This window comes from Scyliorhinus torazame, chromosome 16, assembly GCF_047496885.1.
Source record: "Scyliorhinus torazame isolate Kashiwa2021f chromosome 16, sScyTor2.1, whole genome shotgun sequence".
In the NCBI taxonomy this organism is placed as follows: domain Eukaryota; kingdom Metazoa; phylum Chordata; class Chondrichthyes; order Carcharhiniformes; family Scyliorhinidae; genus Scyliorhinus; species Scyliorhinus torazame.
In genome coordinates this window covers 159,666,078-159,687,608 of record NC_092722.1, presented here as the reverse complement: position 1 = coordinate 159,687,608, position 21,531 = coordinate 159,666,078, and the positions used below count along the sequence as shown (strand labels likewise).

At 45.8% G+C, this 21,531-nt stretch overlaps 1 protein-coding gene and 1 long non-coding RNA gene across 3 annotated transcripts in view; one reads left to right on the top strand and one right to left on the bottom strand.

Annotated features, from left to right (window-relative positions):
• LOC140393173 (uncharacterized) overlaps positions 1–21,531 on the top strand; it is a 384,488-nt gene that overhangs the window by 350,583 nt on the left and 12,374 nt on the right. For both annotated transcript variants that reach the window (XM_072479311.1, XM_072479313.1), the window contains one exon: positions 1,970–2,013. In XM_072479311.1, the coding sequence (XP_072335412.1) occupies positions 1,970–2,013 (44 nt within the window). The remainder of the gene's footprint in view (positions 1–1,969; positions 2,014–21,531) is intronic.
• The window catches only part of LOC140393174 (uncharacterized), a 42,690-nt gene continuing 31,235 nt past the window's right edge, over positions 10,077–21,531 (bottom strand). The window contains exon 4 of the long non-coding RNA XR_011935512.1: positions 10,077–10,667. This is a non-coding gene — a long non-coding RNA (uncharacterized lncRNA). The remainder of the gene's footprint in view (positions 10,668–21,531) is intronic.

Below are 21,531 nucleotides of genomic sequence, written 5' to 3'. Positions count from 1 at the left end.
TGTGCGTTGGGGGTGGAGGGATTGAATCTTTGTGGAAGGGGTAGCAATCAAATGGGATGTTTTGTCCTGGATGGTGTTACCTGAGATCAAAAGCATTGTGCATCCCTCTGCCTTGGGGAAAAAAAATCAATCTCATGGTATTGAACTCCATGAGGCCATCTTTTAGCATGTTAATGTGGCACATTATGGAACTCATCAGAACCTTCCTGTTGCCAATCCTGAATAAACTGATCTTTTGTAAGGGCCCCGAAGAATCCAGCACGAGTTTTAAGGATACAAAATAATAAAGTTTATTTACTATAACAATATATACATAGCAGTAACTTCCCTTGCTACCTTCTCCTTCCTCCTGGTTCCTGGACTGGCCAGCTTATTTATAGTAGGAGTTTCTCCGCCCCCCTCATTGGGGAAGTTCATACTCCCATAGGATTGTGGGATAATCATTAGTCCCCAGCCAATCGTCAGTAGGCAGGTTATAACATGATCATTCACTATTTTCAGCCTGGAGTTATGACCAACTCTTGTGTGGTTAAGAACATTAAGTTAGATCTTTTTTCTGGCAATTTTTTTAAGAGTACTTTCGCTTCCAAATCTAAAGCATAATTTTCCAGTGACTATTTTTGTGCATATTGACAAATCTGTGACTGGCAAATTAGTGGGAAACTGGGATAATTTTAAAATATAGGGCAAGATCTTTCAGTCCTACCAATGGTGCACCCCTGCTCTGGGGTTCCCAGCGATGTGGGGCGGAGTCAATGGGAAATCCCATTGACAGCGGTGCGACCAGAAGATCCCGCCACTTAAAAGCACACTGCTGGGAGGCCAGAGAATCTTGCCCACTATCTTTTCCTAAACTGCCTTCAGTCAATATTTTCTTTCTAAGTGCCTTAACTGAACTCTTGATCCCTAATTATCTTCGAAATGATGTATCCCAGTGGCAATACTGCCAAGCACAATGTGGGAACAGTAGGTGGTGTAGGCTTCCTTTGTACACCATCTGCAAAGGTTCGATCTGTGCTATAATTGTAGTGGACTCTTGCTATTGGCTAGTGACAATTGTGTTTAAAATAGTTAAATTGACATAAAACATACCATAGTACACATTCCTTAGATTAATGTGAGGAATGCACTCTCAACATAGACGCACTTAAAATGGGAGCTTTAAAAAGATTGTTTTTGGTGTTGGCAGTAAGTTTCTAAAATGTAGCTGGGTGTGGACCCTCTGTGCAGTTTTCAACTACGGTTCATTTTTTCTGCATTTTGTGGTATGTATTTATTTTATCTTTGGCACTTCTTTGCACTTTCAATTGAAGAGGTTTAGTTTGTTTTCACGTCCGCATTTTCAGAGAGTTAAAACACCTCTAAAGCACCCTTCAGTGTGAGGATGTGAATTCCTCTTCCACTGGAAGCTTGAAGAGGAGGAAGAGCAGCAGAAAAATGAACAGAGGCAGGGCAATTTACCCAAGGTGGTCTACATGGGACCGCCATTTCCCAACTATGCAGCCTGGTATAGGTTGCAACAGAAAAAATGGATATGATAAGGATTTGATTTGTGGTGGCACGTAAGAGTTCTTCTCTGTTCTGATTATTATCCATGAACCATTAACTCCATATATTTGTCATGAAATTACTTTTCAGGCAGCATATGTATCGTTCAAACTTGTCAAATAGCCAAATAATGGAGTTTATTAAAATTTTGAATCTGCTCATTCCTAAACATCAAATAATTGCCACGGGATCTCAATTTCCCCTTAATCCTTTGTAAAATTCCATTAAGAACAATTTTGTTGCTCAATATTTAATAGTATCAAGGCAAAGATTCTTTCAGAATGATCTTACCACATTGCTTGATTTGGAAACTTTTAATATGGTGCTAAAACATATTAAAAGGTGTATATGTACGTCAATCATTGTAAAATTGGCATGTCAGTGCACACACCCATCTCACTGTAGCTTTTCTTGTCTACAGGCGGATTGTTGCAGAGTATGAGAAGACCATTGCTCAAATGATAGGTAAAACTTGTTTCTTATGCTCTTGGACATGTGAACAGATTAAATCAGTATCTAAAATGAGAAATTGTAACCTTGCATCTGGGTACATTTCCAGAAGGATGTAAGAAAGCTTTCAACTTTTGTAGTTCCTACTGTGAAATGTTAATCTCCAAGCATGAAAACTCGCTTCCTTTGCATTAATCTACTTTGTATTCTATTCCGATCCAGGGCATGTTCAAATACACACATATATGTATATATATATAGCATCATTCCTGTGACATAGCCAATATTTTGCAAAGAGTTTGTAACAGATGTACAGGTGGAAGTTATTGGGTAACTATGTTGTTAAAGCCTTCTCATAGAGATGATAAAGCTATTGTCATAATTTTCTGAACTAGATCATGATCTGATGAGGTTTTTATAATTTGGCTCCAACTTAATGTGAGTTGAAGATCTTTTTTTTAAATTGATCTTGGCTGTCAGTGCTAACCACTATTGATGTTCTTCGTCATTTATTGGTAATGTTTACACTGAAGTATTAGTGAAAAGAGTATCATTGCTCCAAATTTATCCAGAGGTCAGTTGCATTTAGTTACAAGGACTAGAATATTCTCCTTTCTGTGCCATGGATGCCAGATTTGAGGTCTCGCTCTTCAACTTGCTCATTTTGTTTTAGTGGTTCTAATACGGCATTCCTCACAGCGGGTTGGTAGAAGCTTTCTTTTGCCAGTCTCTATCATCCTTTTTTGTTCATTTCTTTGTTTCTCTTCCTTTCTTTCTCACCCCTGTTACTTTTTTCTCCCCTAATTATTTTCTCTCTCATTTTTCTTTTTCCTTTATTATTCCATCATTCTTCATTCCATCTCCTCTCTCTGACTTTCTCTCTTGCTGTCTCTCTCCTTTGTGACCTGTTGTGCCATCCTGTGTCTCAATTTGTAATTCTCTTCCTACTCATGCTTCTGTTTCTCACACTTTTATTGCCCCCTTCTCTTTCATCTGCTTTTCTCTCAGCACTTCTCTCTCCTTTTTCCACTCTTTGAACTCTCAACTCTTTTTTGTCATCAATTTTCTCTTTTCCATTTGAGATGAGAGTTCAGTGTGGAAGAGGATGAGGCATCTGTGACATGATGTGCTGGGGAGCGAAAGGCAGCTACTGCCTAAAGGTTTCAGATTGCAAGGATGGAGAGGCATCTTAGCCAGGGCTACAGACACACATTGTAGAATCTCAGTAAAGACACATTGAAAGGCTGACATGGAGCGCCTGGAGGACTAAAAGGTAACTAGAAGCAAATATACTTTTGCTGCTTAGAACAGTTTAAAAGAACAATTAGGCAGTGATATAGGAGGGCTCAGAGTATCAAAAAGAGGAAGCATTGAAACTTTTAGCATATTGTAGGTATAGGAATGAGAAACCCTTCAATGAGCAACTAGCTTTTTGTAGAATCGTGGAATCCCTACAGTGCAGAATTAGGCCATTCGGCCCATCGAGTCTGCACCGACCTTCCGAAAGAGCACTCCATATCGGTCCCCTCCCCCGCCCTATCCCCGTATCCGTGATTGAGTTTCTACGTTTAGGAGACAGGAGAAAGAGGGACCAGCAAAAGGAGGAGAAAGTTGTATTAACTGTGCCTTTTGTGGATTGGCATAGCTCCCAAAAGCTGCTGTCAGAGAGCATAAATTTTCCCAAGCTATTCGCAGTATAAAATTCGAATAAACGATAAGTTGGCAAACATGCTGTTTAATCATCACAATTTTCTTGACATTGTGACTTGCATTCAGTACAATCTACTGAATTCTTCAAATGACAAATTGAAACTTACATAATTTCTTGAGGTTTTCAACCTTCCTCCACTGCGATGTAATGCTACTAGTTTCTTATTTGCTTTTTCCAAACTTTGCTTTGGTTTCTCTACCTCTCCTCCCACTTTTGCAATTGTTGCTTTGTCAAAATTTTAAGTTAAAGAAAGATCGGGCTTGTCAGAGAGTGATTGTTGTGATCCTTTCTAACGGGTTTTGAGTGTTGCTTTATTCTGCTTGGCTAACTAGTTGCCTTTTTCCATTATGCTATCACTTTGCTTCTGGTCATTTGCTCACAATGCGAATAAGGCAAACCTGGTAAGTAACGCTTTTCGACACTTTCATCACCCACTCCATGCAGATTTGAGGGGCTTCATTTTCCTTCTGCAACCGTTGTTTCCTTTTGTGAGAATGTACTGAACACGTGGGCCATGTTTCCCTCAGTGATGAATGCCTGTTTAAGACATAATTGCAGCCAGTGCTGCTGGAAAAGCAGCTGCATGTTTCTCATTCAATTGACCGCTCTCCCAAGTGCAAATTGTTAGGTTCATTATAATTCATTGTATCAAAACATCTGCTCTTGTGTTTTAGCGAATCACTGTGTCACTGTTCATCTTTTTAACATCTTTTTTTTAGTATTTTATGAATCTTAAATAAAATGTACTTGACAAAAGGAGGCCATTCAGTCCATTGTGTCTGTGCTGTTTTGAAAGAATAGACATCCCAAATCCCACTTCCTGTTTTCCATCCATTACTCTGTAGGTCATACAAGGAAATGTCCAGCTCCCTATTAAAATTATGTATGCAAGCAGCTTTCACCACATTTTCACATAGACTGTTCCACATCCTGAAAACTCCATGAGCGAAAAGATGCTTCTCGCCTTCCTTCTGACTTTTCCCCCAATAATTTTGTATCTGCGAGCTGCAGTTATTGACTCATTTGCTCGAGGGAATCATTTTCTCTGTCTCCTTTATCAAATCCTCGTATTGTCTGGAAAATCTCTGTTAGATCACCTCTTAACCTTTCCAGTTCCAAAGGGAAACATCCAAACTTTTCCAACCTCCCTTCATAACTGAAGTTCTTCATCGCTGGAAACAATGTGGTAAATTTCCTGTGTACTGTTTCTAAGGCATTTGCACCTTGATTGAAGTGTGGTGCCCAGAACTTTCCACATTACTCCAGCTGAGGTAATACCAGCCATTATGTTTTGCTGTTATGTTCTATTCCTCTTTGTATAAACTCAAATAACCCACTGCCACCTCCAAGGAATTGTAAATTTGACTCCAAGGTCTCTCTGCTCACCTGTACTTTTCAAAATCATGCTGCTAATAGAATACTGTTTCCAAATCCCATATTATAGCACAGTTAATATTCGTATGGAGGTCTATTTATGTGAAGCAACAAATAAGCCAACAATTGGTATTGTCCAAAGTCATTTCTGAGGCGTGTACTTTACATTTACATGTAACGTTTGGCTAAAATTAGCAAATGGAAAAAGATACTATCGACTCTGGAACAGTTTCTATGGAGTGGAGGGTAGCTAATGTAACCCCACTATTCAAAAAGGGAGGTAGAGTTAAAACAGAGAATTATAGATCAGTCAGCCTGACGTTGGTAGTGGGGAAATGCTAGCATTTAGAACACAGTGGGAGAGTCGGAACATAGTCCACAGGGATTAAGAAAGGGAAATCATGCTTGATAAATCTAATGGGATTCTTTGAGGATGCAACTAGTGGAGTTGATGAAGGGGAGCCAGTGGATGTGGTTTATTTTGTCTTTCAGGAGACATTCGACAAGGTCACACATAAGAGCATAGCATGTAAAATTGGGTTTGGGATTAGTGTACAGAGATGGATAGAAAACTGGTTGACAGACATGAAACAAAAGGTAGGACTAAATGGGTCTTTTTCCAAGTGACAGGCAGTGGCTAGTGGAGTACCACAGGGATCAGTGCTAGAACCCCAGCTATTTACAATATATATTAATGATTTAGACATGGGCACTAAGTGTAGTATTTCCAAACTTGCAGATGATACAAAACTGGGTGGGAGGGTGAGCAGTGAGAAGAATGCAGAGATGCTTCAGTGTGTCTTTGATAAGTTGAGTGATTGGTCAAATGCATGGCAGATGTAATATAATGTGAGGTTATCCACTTTTGTAGCAAAAATAGGAAGGCAGATTATTATCTGAATGGCTTTAGATTGAGAGAGGGAAACGTGTAACAAGACCTGGGTGTCTTGTACACCAGTCACTGAAAGCAAGCACGCAGGTGGAATGAAATGAAAATCGCTTATTGTCACAAGTAGGCTTCAAATGAAGTTACTGTGAAAAGCCCCTAGTCGCCACATTCCGGCGCCTGTTCAGTGAGGCTGGTACAGGAATTGAACCCGCGCTGCAGGCCTTCTTCTGCTTTACAAGCCAGCTGTCTAGCCCACTGTGCTAAACCAGCAGGCGTTGAAGAAGGCAAATGGTATGTTGGCCTCCATAACAAGAGGATTTGAGTACAGGAGCAAGGATGTCTTGCTGCAGTTATACAGGGCCTTGGTGAGACCACACCTGGAGTATTGTGTGTAGTTTTGGTCTCCTTATCAGAGGAAGGATGTTATTGGTATGGAGGGAATGCACCAAAGCTTTACCAAACTGATTCCTGGGATGTCAGGGCTGACTTATGAGGAGAGATTGAGTCAGTTAGGATTATATTTACTGGAGTTTAGAAGAATGAAGGGGAATCTCACAGAAGCCTATAAAATTCTAACAGGACTGCACAGGGTAGATGCAGGAAGGATGTTCCTGATGGTGGGGGAGTCCAGAACCAGGAGTCATATTCTTAGGATATGGGTAGAGCATTGATAACTGAGATGAGGAGAAATATCTTCACCCAGAGAGTGGCGAGCCTGTGGAATTCTCTACCACAAAGTAGTTGAGACTAAAGCATTGTATGTTTTCAAGAAGGAGTTAGATATGGCACTTGGGCTGAAGGTATCAAAGGATATGGGAGGAAAGCGGAAACAGGTTACTGAGTTGAATGATCGGCCATGATCACAATGAATGGCTCAAAGGGTTGAATGGCCTACTTCTGCTCCTAATGTCTATGTTTCTATATCTTAAATTCTTTACTCCATATGATTCTTCTCAAATAAATCTTTTGAAAAATAACACCGGGCTTGATAAAGTTATTGGCATGTGCCTTGCAAACTTAAAACATGAAAAATGTCAGTAAGGAAGCAAATGGTATTGGGAGGTGAAGTAACTTGCCAATGGAATGATTAACTTGGATTGTTATTTAGTTAAGTGAGAAACAGATACCCTTCCCGCAAATTTACTGGTGCTGAAATTGTGTATTGGTGCATGAATGCGTAATTGTGCCAATGAATTTTCATATTAATTTGGTTGAATAATTTTCTGGAGTTTTTTTGTTTTGCTTTGGTGATGTACCATACTGAGGCACAATTCTGTTCTACCTCTATTACTGCAAATGTCTGTTGCATTTCACAATGCCACTTACCACCATCTGTCCCTTAACACCATTAACCAACTCTGTGACCATAGTGACCTTGCAAAAAGCAGGTTGAATTTTTTCGTACTTTATTTTTTTTACTTTCCTGGTTTATTCCGTCAATGGATTTCTCACACCAAGATGGTGAACAGTTAAGTTTCTCCTCAATAACTGGTTATGAGTAGGTTTGTGAGACTAGCGCTGATTTTTCCCTCCACTTGTGGCAAATGCCTGACTCCGTGATGCTTCCCTGTTGCAGCATAGTTGAGGCCATAAATCAGGCTGTGAGGAGCCTGCAGACTATCATTGGTACAGTACATTGGAGCCAGTATTTAACCATTCCATTCCTTTAATTCTGCATATAATACTTCATACTATTTTACTGTAAACCTAACGTTCCCTAAATAAAGAATTCTGGCAAATTTATAGATGAATTTTTGAAGCCAAAATTCCATCAGATTTCCCTCAACAAAGCTGAAGGCCCTGAAACTGAATGTTGCCACCAAATTCTACAGAGAGCAACTTACAAAATACACAACAGTTTCACTTCCAAACCTAATTTTCTTTGTAATATGTAGCCCCCTGTGTTAAATATTTCGAGGCCGGAATTCTCTGGCAGTTGCGATTCACTTTTTTCCACCGGCAATGCAACCCTGTCCATAGGTTTTCCGGGACGTGGGGTAGCTTCAATGGGAAATCCCATCGACAAGTGGCGGAAAGACAGAATGCCGCAACCAGCGGATGACGAGAAACACACGGCTGAGGGGCCGGAGAATCCAGCCCCTAATTGCTTACTGTAGAGCAATGGGTTCATGATTATGTTAATGAGACCATGGTGCTATTAATGATGTAACTGTGACATTAGTAGTCAAATGACCGAGCTGCTCCAAGAGAGCTCGGTGAAGCACAGTCTGTGTCCCAACGGGTGCTTACCCTGAGGTCTTTGTAAATAGTTTGTATATAAAGGTTTAAAGTTAAACCGTTCTAACTATCACAAGTCTGTCCAAAGGGAAGCACAGCTTTATCAAGGTTAGGTAAGCCAGGACAGCGTGGTATTTGTGAAAAGGCACTAAAGTGGTTACAACACCGAAAGCCTGCAAAGCTTTGTAGCAGAAACATTGGTAAATCCATACTAAAGCATTTACCATTCCAAAACGAAGAAGAGTGACACACAATCTGTCCAGATACCTGGAGGTGAATGAGAACAACTTTGCGTCATTTCTTTGTCATTTTTTCCCTTTCGTCTTGTACCTCTATTCAGTGACCACCTTGGCAGGCCATTTTAATTTGATAGGGCTTAGGGCAGCACGGTGACACAATGGTTTGCACTGCTGCCTCACGGTACTGAGGACCCGGGTTCGATCCCGGCCTCGGGTCACTGTCCATGTGGAGTTTGCACATTCTCCCCGTGTTTGCGCGGGTCTCACCCCCACAACCCAAAGATGTGAAAGGTCGGCAGATTGGCCACGCTAAATTGTCCCTTAATTAGTAAAAAAATAATTGGGTCCTCTAAATTTATTTAAAAAAAGAAAACAAATTAATTTGATAGGACTTGCGTATCAATCTGCTTTGTGGATTTAAATGCTGCAAAATCCAGAACATTTGATTTACCTCAGACATAAATTCTGCAGCACTAAACAACCCAAAGCCCAAGACATTAAACAAAATCTGGAATTCTCTGCCTACATCCATTGTCATGATTGGAGAGGAATTAGAACTATGCTCGTACAGTTTTCTTTATGCAGGATGTAACTTTTTACTTCCTGTGCAACATTGTTTGGAGCAATTAATAGGGTATGACAAATATAACCTCTGTCGAATACACGATGGTGACTGAAACCAAACATGATAGTTGAAATTAATGTCAAGGGGGGCGGTGAACTTGTCACATTGTTGGCCATTGTTTGTGTAGATTTACTGTCCAGATTGCAAGCTACGAATAGTGAAGGTTTATTCATTGACTGAGCCTTCTCTTTTTTTGTTTGAAATGGAGGAAACAAGTTTGCCTATCTATTCAAGGCACTACTTCCTTTCTTAAGGTCTATTTTTAAAAGATATCCTTTTCTTGTCAAAAATGTTCTTGGAAGCCCCTGGTATTTTTTCCTTTGCTGTTTCCTTAATTTGGTTCTTCAGTTGACTGCTGATAACCAGTTCGGGTCAAGGCACTATCCTCATCCAAATTTTTCTCCTTTTGTTCTTTCTCTCTTTTCTCTCCTTTTACCAGTACTGATATTTTCCTGCTCTTCCATTTCCATAGTTAACTTGCTTCTAATTATATACCTACATTTTTATTCCTACTTCGCTACTTTTAATTCTACCTCTCCTGGAGACATCGGGCTTCATTTTACTTTGTTGATTCATTGAGAATGGGGCGGGGAGGTTGTGCCCGGTAGTGTGCAGGAAACCTGGAAGAGAGTGCGACTCATCAGGCAGTGACATTTTCAGCCAGCCCCTTAATTATTGTTCTTATTCTGGGTTACGTGCCTAATTATGGCAAAGGAGATGAGATGACAACTCGCAGGAGCTGATTTTAACTTCACTATTTGAACGGACATTTGTAAGTTGATCGATTTTGGAGCTGGGAGCAGAACATAAGGGAGTGATAGAATGGAGTGCACAAGTTGAAAGGTTGCGCCTCACGTTTGTGATGCCCCCTGGGGAGGGTGGGGGGGCTGATGTTTGGGGGCTATTGGGGCCCACAGGAAGATCAAGTTCCCTCTTGATGGGAGAAAGTCAGTGAAATCAAGAACACATGGCTGGAGATAATGGCAGAGGCAGTCAGGATCCTCAATGTCGAAAGTGGTTTAATTAACTCAGCAAGAAAAGTTAGAAAAATGGCACATTCGACAACTTCTTGATGCGTGTATCACTCCAACCACTCACTCTGCTTTCTCAAGCCTCCTCCAGCGCAGCATTCCTCACACCAATATTCCCCCTTGCCCCCCACCTCTATTGACCCCGCACAACTCTGTCTCCTGCCAGTCACACATCTCAGCACCCAACTCCTCCCCTCACCAGTTTGTATCCGTATTCTAAGTTCCCTGATGTTTCTTTTCAGCGATTGGTCATGCCGGTTTTCACCTGTGACTCGCACATCACAGGTGAGCAGGTGGGGTTGCTGGAGTCAGGCCCAGCAGTGGAGAGTCCATGTCAGAGGCTGCTAGAAGTTCCAAGCCCTTCAACAGAACATAGATCTTGAAACCTTGGACACCTTCAATAATGAGGTTACACCTTGAGCAACATCAAAGAATGTACCAGCCAGGGTTCCAGCCACTCCATGCACACTTGCAGTGCAATTGGAAAAGTCCATCTCAAGCATGGGTGACACATGTTGCTGGTCTTTGTGATGATGGCTTCTTCCATTGAAAGACTAACCACCTGCAAGGAACATCAGAGGCAGCAATCAAATATGTGCACAAAGGCCCTCATCAATGGTTAGCAAATTCCGAACGGCATCTTAAATAAGATTCATGAAACCCTGCTTTTCCCATTCATCACTGCATTGATCTGCAACAAAATGCTCCGCAGCTTATTGCTAATGGGATGTGAGCTGGATGGTGGTGAATGGGAACATAGAAACGAAGACTTAGCTCAGAATGTTTCCACTTTTACCCAATGAGTCCTCAAGCCTCTGTCAATATCCCCCAAGCTGTCTTGTGGCTTGTTGGCAGACTCTGCCCCTGAACAGGTGCTGATGGCGCAGTCTTTGGTGGGGTCCACAAGGGCTGCAAATCCCAAAGAATTTAGTCAAGAATATCTCAGGAGTCAGAGGAGGGATCTGGGCAGCCTGCCCCTGACTCTGCTGAAAGCATAGGTGTTGCACCACATGGAAGTGCTAGGGAGAGTGACAGTGGTGTTGCAAGGGGAAGAGATGTGACTTCTGTATGTGGCTGCCAGATGTGTGGGCTTGTAAAGCCTATGTAAACTTTGCAATAATGAGTGCATTCTGTGCAGAAGTGTGCATCACTTTCCTCCTCCTCCTCAGAATTGTCTAAAGAAGATCAGCTTTGAACCTTGTTCCTCCTGCAGAAATTAACCTCACTACTGTGCATTGTTGTGAGATGTATGATGTTAATGGTGGCTGCATGGCTCTCATCAAAGCTGTGTTGTCCTCGTATGGCCAATTGGCAAGGGGAATCATGAGTCAGACATAGAGTGACTGCCCCACGTCATCAAGCAGCCAGCCTCTTAGTTTGTTTTTGTCAACATTTTACAATTTATATAAATGAGTTGGATGAAGGGAGTGAAGGTATGGTTGCCTAGTTTGCTGATGATACAAAGATAGGTAGGAAAGTAAATTGTGAAGAGGACATAAGGAGACAACAAGGGGACATAAATAGGTTAAGCGAGTGGGCAGAGATCTGGGAAATGGAGAATAATGTGGGAAAATGTGAAATTTTCCAATTTGGCAGGAAGAATAAAAAAAAGCATATTATCTAAATAGTGAGAGATTGCAGAGCTCTGAGATATCAAGGGATCCAAGTGTTCTAGTGCATGAATCATAAAAGGCTCGCTTAGGCAAGCTAATAGAATGTTATAATTTATTGCGAGGGGAATTAAATGTAAATGTCGGGAAGTTATGCATCAGTTGTACTGGCCTGCTCAACACGGGAACTCATATTCAATCAAGCCCAGGGGAAGGTGAATCAGCGATTCTCCCATGGTCCTCGTGAGGGAATAACACTCTCATTTACATTTGGGGCCCAGAGCGCCACATATATGTATTCCTTGGCTCCTTGCACCATTGGGATTACCGCATCTTGGCAGAGCCATGCTTCCATGTCTTCTGCTTCTCTCTTGCAATCAAAATGCCGTCTCCTTCTGTAATAGGCCTCTGTCACCTCCCTGTCTCAGTGATGGATGGCAATATGTGTAATTTTGCTTATTTCACCTGCTCCAGCCTGGAAAGATTTGCATGTGTAGAAATTGAGGGTGACAGTCTCCTTGGCAACCACTTGGCAGTGCTGCCCTTGTCCTGCTGCACAGCTCTAGTTTCTGTTGAACGAGGTGGCACTGTTCAGTGACCACCTCCTGAGTGAATCGTAGATGCCTCAAACGTTGCTACTGGCTGTTAGCAGAGGCATTCCTAGAAGGCCCTGGGAGGTTATGAGGCCTTCTGTTGAGAGTCTTTCTTCCTCCCTCTCTTTCTTCCTCCCTCTCCCTCTGCACACAACATTCCCTCTCTAATGCCTGTACTCCTTATTCCTGCTATACTGCAGCCTAAGTGAGTCTGAAACTATATGCCCCAGAACGCTAACATCTGTTGATGGGCAGAAAACCCCATGACCTCCCAGTCAAGGTGCAGCAACACTCCTTTCAAAATCCAACAAATACAAAAATTACTCCAAGAAGACAAAATAGCGCTTCCACCAACTAGGCAACAGCACTCATCAGTCAAAAATACCTGATCTTCAAATTGAGTGGTCCCCTGAATAACAGTAGTAGGGCACTTCTGCAGTTGAAAGCATGTTCAGCTGGGAGTGATTATGAAAGGCAGTTCACTGGACCCGTATGGTCCTAAATGGCAGAACATACGTCAAATCAGCCTGAAAGGCTGTTTGGTATCTTGAGCTGTTCATTCTGCATGTTTCTGGTGCAATCATAGCATGCCTGCATTCACGATTCAACACATGCCTGTGTTGCCATGTGAGCTGGAAGCAGTGCTCCTGCCATTTTCAGTTGCTCTGGGTTTCGTAGCTCCGATTCTAGCAGATCCAAATTTTGCAGCCATTTTGTCCTAACCCAAAATAAACACATGAACAATTTAAAAATATTCACTGGAGAAAAATCAAGAATGGGAATCCAGACCGTTGAACGTTGAAACAAAAATGTCTGATTTGTTACCTTATTTTTTTGTTATTATATTGTCCCTATTTCTCCTTGTCATCCCTGTTTTATTTTCAGGCCTTGTGGTCAGGATCCCGCAAGAACAAAATTCAAAAGTCCAGATATTAAAAATGATGGGCACGATTTAACGGGGGAAAAACAGTCCTGTTTTGGGCACGTACAATGGGGTGTTTCTCGGCACATGCAATGACGAGAACGACCCCGCTATCTAACGGGACTCTGCCGGGTTTTTTTGCCTCTGCACTCTCGTAGATCTGGGTGCCACATTTAAATGCAGCACCAATCTTTTTTTTCAATCTAGAGTACCCAATTATTTTTTTCCAATTAAGGGGCAATTTAGAGTGGCCAATTCACCTAGCCTGCACATCATTTGGTTTGTGGGGGTGAGACCCACGCAAATACGGTCGGAATGTGCAAACTCCACATGGACAGTGACCCGGGCTAAGATCAAACCCAGGTTCTCAGCACTGTAAGGCAGCAGTGCTAACCACTGCGCCACTGTGCTGTCACTCCACGCCAATCTTTCAACCCCCCCTCGGCATCCCCACAACTCTTAGAGGGTCCATGAGCCCCCTCACCCCAGCTCTTACGGGAAGGGCACCCCTGGGACCCCTGGCAAGGGCAACCTGGCACCCAGGCAACCTGGCACCCTGGAAGTGCCACTGCTAGCCTGGCAGTGCCAAGGTACCAGGCCGGCAGTGCCAAGGTGACCGCGTACTAGTGGGATTGCCAGGGTACCACGCTGCCCAGAGTCCGACAGCCTGGGGGGCCCCCCAAGGTGCCGATTTGCCTGGTCCACATTTGTGCAGATCAGTGCTGAAAGGTCTCCCACGTGAGGCCATGAGTTCCCGGGCTGTGGGAGAATCCGGCGTAGACATAGTTAAATGAACCATTAACATGTTCATCTGGATCTCACCCAGCGAGGCTGCGATCCAGATCACGACTTTGTACGCGATCATGTTGGATCTCACAAGGTGTTATAAGTGTCGCGAATCTCGTGAAAGGCAAATGGCCTCATTGCGTCACCAAGTTAGGCGCGACAAGGGCATTAAATCGCGCCATTTGTGTTGCTGCCTTCGAACCGTTTTACTTTGAATGTACAATGCAACATGCTAATGATGGGAATCTAAAAGGGCATGAATTTAGTTGGACTACCCAGTAAGAATATTGATTATACACCAGAGGAGTAACACACAACAGCATATATTTTGAGTTGTGTTATTTAAAAATTTTTTTTTAGAGTACCCAGTTATTATTTTTTTCCAATTAAGGGGCAATTTAGCCTGGTCAATCCACCTAACCTGCACATCTTTGGGTTGTGGGGGTGAAACCCACGCAGGCACGGGGAGAATGTGCAAACTCCACATGGACAGTGACCCGGGGCCGGTATTGGAACCCGGGTCCTCACCGTCGTAGTCCCAGTGCTAACCACTGCGCCACGTGTCATCCTGAGTTGTGTAATTTTACACGGGTCTGAGAACATAATTTGTGAAATCATGTACAAATCACTAATACTGAAGTGAAGTTCCATTTCATTCTTACTTTTCTTAATAAATTTGGGAAGCAGACACAAAAATATTATCCAAAGTTTGAAGATTTGATTTAGGGGTTGAAATACTTGCTATTGGCCAGCCACCAGGTGGCTTCATGCTGTGTTAAGAGACTTCAAGCTGCATGTTGCGATTGTGTCTTTCGTCGGTAGGTTAGATGGAATATGGACAATTTGCAGCTCCGTGTATCTCTGATAAGAATGGTTATTTCAAAATTTTGACCTTGGTGATTGCTGAAAGTGCAAAGATTTGGATGAATTTAGTGCTCTTGGGAAATTCACTGGTTTCCCATAATCAAATAGAGCATTCCGGAAACACAACGGGGGCGATTCTCCGATATGGAGGCCAAGTGTTCGCGCCATTGTGAACGCGACGGCGCAAACAGGGCTCAGGCATGACCTATTCTCCAGCACGGCACTGGAGCGGTCCAACCTGCGCATGCGCAGTTGGGGCAGCCCAATCCTGCGCATGCGCAGTTGGGCCGCACCATCCTGCGCATGCGTGGGGAACGTCTTACCCACGCCAGCCCCTCACCAACATGGGGCCGGCGTTCTGGGGCCACGCGCGGAAAGAAGTAGGCCCGGGGGGAGAGAGGCCGGCCCGCCGATCGGTGGGCCCCGATCGCGGGCCATACCCCATCGGAGGCCACCCCAGTGAAGGAGCCCCCCTCCCTCCCCCACAGGCCCCCCCCCCAGCGTTCCTGCAGAGTTCCCGCCAGCAGCGACCAGTGGTGGACGGCACCGGCGGGAACCTGTCATATCGTAGTGGCTGCTCGGCCCATCCAGCCGGAGAATTGCCGCTCGCCGGTTCTCCGAGCGGCCCGGTGCGAATCGCGCGCCGCTGGTTTCCGGGGAGTGGGAGAATTGCGTGTGGGGGTCGGGGAGGCGTGGCGTGATTCGCGCGGCGCCCCGGCGATTCTCCCACCCGGCGTCAGGGGGGAGAATAGCACCCAACAGCTGTGAAATCCAAAGCAGAATACTGCAGATGTTGTTAATCTGAAATATGAGGGTAAAATCTGAAATAAAAACAAAAAGGTGCTGGAGCAACTCGGCAGGTCAGGCAGCATCTGTGTGAGGGAAACAGGGATGTTCGGAAATCTAAGGCGATGTTCTCTGGCCCTCCCCCATGGCGTGTTTCCTGGCAGCCCACCCGTCGGCCAGCGACGGGATCCTCTGGTCCCGCTGCTGTCAATGGGATTTCCCACTGAATCCAACCCACGGCACCGGTAAACCCGTGACGGGTGTGCCGTCAGCGGGACCAAAAGATACTGTCGGTGTGAACAGCCGTTATTTAAAATGTGCAACTTTGTGGCAAGATGCTTAAATTAAACTGCAAGTTATATTGCAATGAGTGGGAAAGAAGTGGTGGAGGATGTGTCTGTCATCCAATGCGGTCAGAGTACTGTTTCTCCCTTTGCATTTGCCAATGTGGCTTTACTCAGTGGGCTAGACAGCTGGTTTGTGATGTAGAACAAGGCCAGCAGTCGGGGTTCAATTCCCGTACTAGTTTACCCGAACAGGCGCCGGAATGTGGCGACGAGGGGATTTTCACACTAGCTTCATACGTGTGACAATAAAAGGTTATTATTACTATTATTATTACTGCAAGGTTAACTGAAATGATGTTTTAGAGCCAGAAAAGCCATTAGAAGCTTTTTGTACAAATGGAAGGATTTGCTTTTAAATATATTATGATTTCCTCCAATGGGTCAACAGATTAAGGCATTGAGTTGTTGAACCATACAGGCAAGGATAGCCCTGCATTTGATCCCATCTGTGTTGAATCTCAGCTGGGGATCCAACAGTTGGCTTGGTGCCTCTGGATTAAGGCGGAAAAGTCACTAAAGATGCCCAGTACTCATTTATTTTCACCAACCATTTTTACACCAGCAAAAAATAACAGCAGCATTCTGCTTTAAATCTTCTGACAATCAGATACCACAGGAGTGATTAAGTGAGGGCTATAAATTACCATTTATACACTGGGGAGCAGGAGTCATCCGAATGGGTCATTTGGCTCTTAGCTGCTGTAATAAAAGGATAATTCCTGTTTCCAAAATTCCAGTTCAGCACATTTGCATTAACTCTATACTTCCTCTTCCATGCAGAAAGGGAAGACCTCCAGGCACGGACATTGTTCAAGAGTTTTCTTCAGCAAATTCAGTCACACTTTTTTGTTTTGGCAGCAATGATTACTACGAAAGTGTTACAATGTTGCTGCTGTTCTCTTGTTGCGAGCCATTGGCCCAGCCACATCTTTCTTTGCAGAAGATGGCCTCCGTCATGCAGTCTGGCCTGCTCCTCACTTGCCTATTCCTACTCCGAAGTCCTAGTCCGATCTTCCTATATGCCCCAATGTTCCCATGTCAAGCTCATCACTGGGCTGTATGACTTTGGTTTGTACTGGTTTCAAGAGGAGAGGCTTCTGTCTGCGGCTTGATGAACAGGCTTTTCAAATTCTGTCACTCGGCAGACGTAGGAGTTTGTTTTTGGAACACTGAAGTTAGAATAAGATGCATTTAGGATTCCCACTTTACTGTCAGTCTTCTGGCTATTTTTGACTATTATCTACGGAAATATAGCTTGCCATCAGTGACCAAGAGACAATTGTATGTGCAATTGAAAACTGCATGTTGCCTTGTCAATTAGAAATGATGGATGCCAAATTTGGATCAGTCATGCTGCTGGAACTAACTCGACAAAATCCCTATGCTATTTTCCTGGTGCGCACTGATCTTTCACCCACATGTGGGGCGAAATTCTCCTACCCGCCCCGCCACATTTCTGCGCCGACCGGCCGGCGGGAGTCTCCGTAACACCGGCCGGTCAATAGGGTTTCCCATTGTGGGGCAGCCCCACGCCGTCGGGAAACCCCCGGGCGCCGGCAAAACGGAGACTCCCGCCGGCGGAGAATGACGCCCGTGATGTGGCCTGACCACTGATGTAACTATCAATTTCAAAATGTGGACCATGCTTGTCCGTTCAAAGAATTTACATGTCACTTGTCAAAGAACAGTGGGCCGGGATTCTCCGACCCCATGCCAGGTCGGAGAATCTGCGAGGGGACGCGACAATCGCGCCCCGACGCCGGCTTCCCTATTCTCCCCGCCGATTCTCGGGCGCCCGCTGGATTTCCGCCTCTCCGGGTCAGGGGCCGTTGAACGCGCCCCGACCCCCCCCCCCCCACCCCCACCCCCCCAAACCCGGCGATTCTTCGAGCCCCAATGGGCCGAGTGGCTGCCGAGTTCGGCCGAGTCCCGCCCGTGTGGGTTACTCGGGTCCTACAGGGTGGGACCTGGTAGGTATGTCTGCGGGAGCCGTCCTGGAGGGGGGGGGGGGCGGTGGGATCCGACCCCGGGGGGCCCCCACGGTAGCCTGACCCGCGATCGGGGCCTACCGATCGGCGGGCGGGCTGGTTCCATGGGGCCTATGTTCCTCCGCGCCGGGCCCCTGTAGGGCTCCGCCATATTGCCCGGGGGCCGGCGCGGAGAAGGGAATCCCCGCGCAGGCGCGGAATCACGCCAGCCGTTCCGCGCCGGCTGGTGTTGCGGGGACCACTCGCCACCGACCTAGCCCCCAGGAAGGGGAGCATTCCCCATTATCGGGGACCGTTGACGCCGGAGTGTTTGGCGGCGCTTTTCACGCTGGCGTGAGGACACAGCCCCATTATTGGAGAGTCACACCCTGAAGGACCCAGCACAAGTACTACTTAATGGGCCCTGCAACAAAATTATTGATCAAGTCATTTTAATCAACTTCTCTGGTTGCATGGTCTATGAAAGCACTTTGGAGGATTTTTGGAGGGATTGTGGTGAGTCTGTTGACTTAGCAAGGAATGTTGTGGCACCTTTACAAGTAGTGAAGAGGACTGACTGACGTGTCCACACTCAGGCTGCACTTGGAGCTGCAGTTGCAGTGCCTTTGGCTCTGCTGAATGACGGGCATGAAGCAGAGGCTGCAGAGAGAGAGTAAACTCTGCCTGATGCCCTCTGCCAATTTGGAGCCTGACTCTTCCATGACTCTTGAGAGTGACAGAAATCTTACTATCAGGACAGTAAACCTATTCAGCATCTCCATGTGCATCCTCATCAGTAGTCTCCTGTTTGCTGCTCCACTAAGCTCTTCATCTGCAGCGGAGGAGAGGTGGCACATACAGCTCTTCACCCGGTGTGGCTGCAGTCAATTCTTGCCCAGTGACTCACCATGTGGTGGTTCCAAATTTGTACCACCATCTAAGGTACATGCAATGTCAGTATCTCATCTAGTGACAATGAGTGTTGTGGGCCTCGTCATTGGTATCGTGCTGTCGCTTCCTCTCTTCCTCTGGTTGGGCAGGTGGCAATTCCCCGGTGTCTGAAAGCAGAATGTCAGAAGGGTACATGGGAAGGGGAGTGGGGTGGAAAGTAAGAGGTCCATGGTTACACAAACAGCAGCTTGTTCAAGTCGGATGAGAGTGAGCTGAGAATTGACAAGACACATAAGGCAGGAAATGACATCATCTTTAATGTCAGCAAAACCTGAAGTCGTGGGGCTGGATTCTCATTCGGCGATCGGCCGGCGAATCAAAGTTCCCGACCAAATCGGGGGGCGGCGCCGCTTTCACAATGCTCCGCCCCCTCCAAAGTGCACCGCGCTACGTATTGAGAGCCTCAGGTCATTGCCTGAGGCCCGCCCCCCCCCCGATGCTCTGTCTCCGACCAGCCGGATTCCTGACGACGCGGGACACATGAGGTCTCATCCGTCGGGAAGTCGGCGTGGTGGCTGCAGACTCAGTCCAGTGCCGCCACAGTTGGGGCAGGTGGGAACTTCGTCACGGGCTGGGGGCATTGTGAGGGGGTGGTCCGGGGCGTGCCAGCCGGCCGAAGGGGGGGACTATTTCATGGGCTGGGTCTGCGACCGGCCACCGCCATGTTGCATGTCGCGGCCACAGACCCGGCAATTCTTTGGGCCGCATCGGCAGCTGGAGCCGGATGCACTGCACTGCCTTCCTGCCCCAGCAAAACGGGGAATCAGTGGCCCTTTTACGCCAGTTGTTCTGGCCTAAAATGTCACCTTTCCCACGCCGGCGTGGGGACATAGCCCCAGAATCGGAGAATCCAGCCCATGGCCTCTAATTCAGCCAACCCCATAATGCTGAGGGCCAAATTCTCTTTTGTGTTTCGGAGATGCAGGAGTCCTTGTCCCCTGTCAGTTTCACTGATCTCTTCAGTTGTATGCCACCTTGTCCTGCAAGAAAGAGGAGAGAATGTTAGTGATTGTGTAGCAGTGTGTTTTGGTGATTTGCCTGCCAAAACTGAATAGCTGGAGATGTATGAAAGCATCAAGAAATGGCTGTGAAGCTGGCAGCATTAATAGATGTGAGATAGTGGAGTATTTGCATGTTATGAAAAATGAAATGAAAATCACTTATTGTCACAAGTAGGCTTCAAATGAAGTCACTGTGAAAAGCCCCTAGTCGCCACATTCCGGCGCCTGTTCGGGGAGGCTGGTACGGGAATTGAACTGTGCTGCTGGCCTGCCTTGGTCTGCTTTCAAAGCCAGTGATTTAGCCTTGTGCTAAACCAGCCCCTTAGATGTTAGATGGAAATACTGAGTGTCAGGGGCTGTTGATGGCTGAGTGATGGTGATGATGGTGCAGTCTGAGAGGTTGGTATTGCAGAGGACAGGAAGCAGCCGGTAGCATAGTGGTAATGTCACTGAACTAGTAGTCCAGAGGTCTGGGCTAGTGCGCCGGGGGGCAGGAGTTCAAACCCCACCATGGCGGCTGATGAAATTGAAATTCAATTAATAAATCTGGAATGTAACACCAGTCTCAGTAATGGTGAGCATGAAACTATCATCGATCATTGTACAAACGCATCTGCTTCACTAATATCCTTTTGGGAGGAAATTGCCATCCTTACTTGATTTGGTCTACATTTCCTCCCAAAAGGACATTAGTGAAGCACATGGCGCCAGTGCTACATGTGACCAGACCCACGGCATATCTTGACTGGCCTGTGAAATGGCCTCACAAGCCACTGAGTTCAAGGAATGGGCAACAAATGCTGGCCTTGCCAAATGCAGTGATGCCCACATCTCATGAAAGAATACAGAGTAGGAGATGTTGTGAAGACCTTGGTCATCTGAGTAAGATTATTGAAAAATACTTTTTGTGCCACTGTTGCCAGTTTCGCATGAGCAAACGTTCGGAATTAACCTCCCTGTCTACCTTCTCCCAATCCCTTACGAGGCCGATCGTGGAGGGCTCCGAACATCCACCTCCACCTGCACTCTTACCACCTGTGAAACCAGGGCATCTCTCCTCCTGTCCAATGGTAGCTGAGGGCCTCCTGCAACCCCTGCCCACCTCTGTCTTTACAGCCCTGCTTGTGGAATTATGGTGTCTGTCCTCCTGTCCATCTTTACCACCAGGACCCCCAGGACTGTCTCTGAGACCCTGGAACTCTCTCTCTAACCTTTTTCTTGGTTAAAATTGTAGCAGTGGCCCTCTGAAATGCAGTAGAGCTTCCCTTTAAGAGGGCCAGACTGCCTTTAAGAACAAAAGCCTAGCTGCACACCAAGCTATTAGCACATGATGCTTGCTTCCCTGCTGAGCACTGAGGCAGTTCAGTAAATAAGGTGATGGCACCAAATTTGCATGCTGTCCACCTCTCCCTTCACAGGAACATGGGCTGGGATTCTCCGAGCCTGCGTCAGGTAAAAAATTCCTGCCACGCCGCTCCGACACCGGGACGTGATTCTCCAGTGACCGGAGTATCGGCGGCAGTCGTGCGCATGCAGTCGACCCGGCGCCGGTCGGGGGCTGTTGAAAGAGGCACCCGCAGCGATTCTCCGCGATCGACC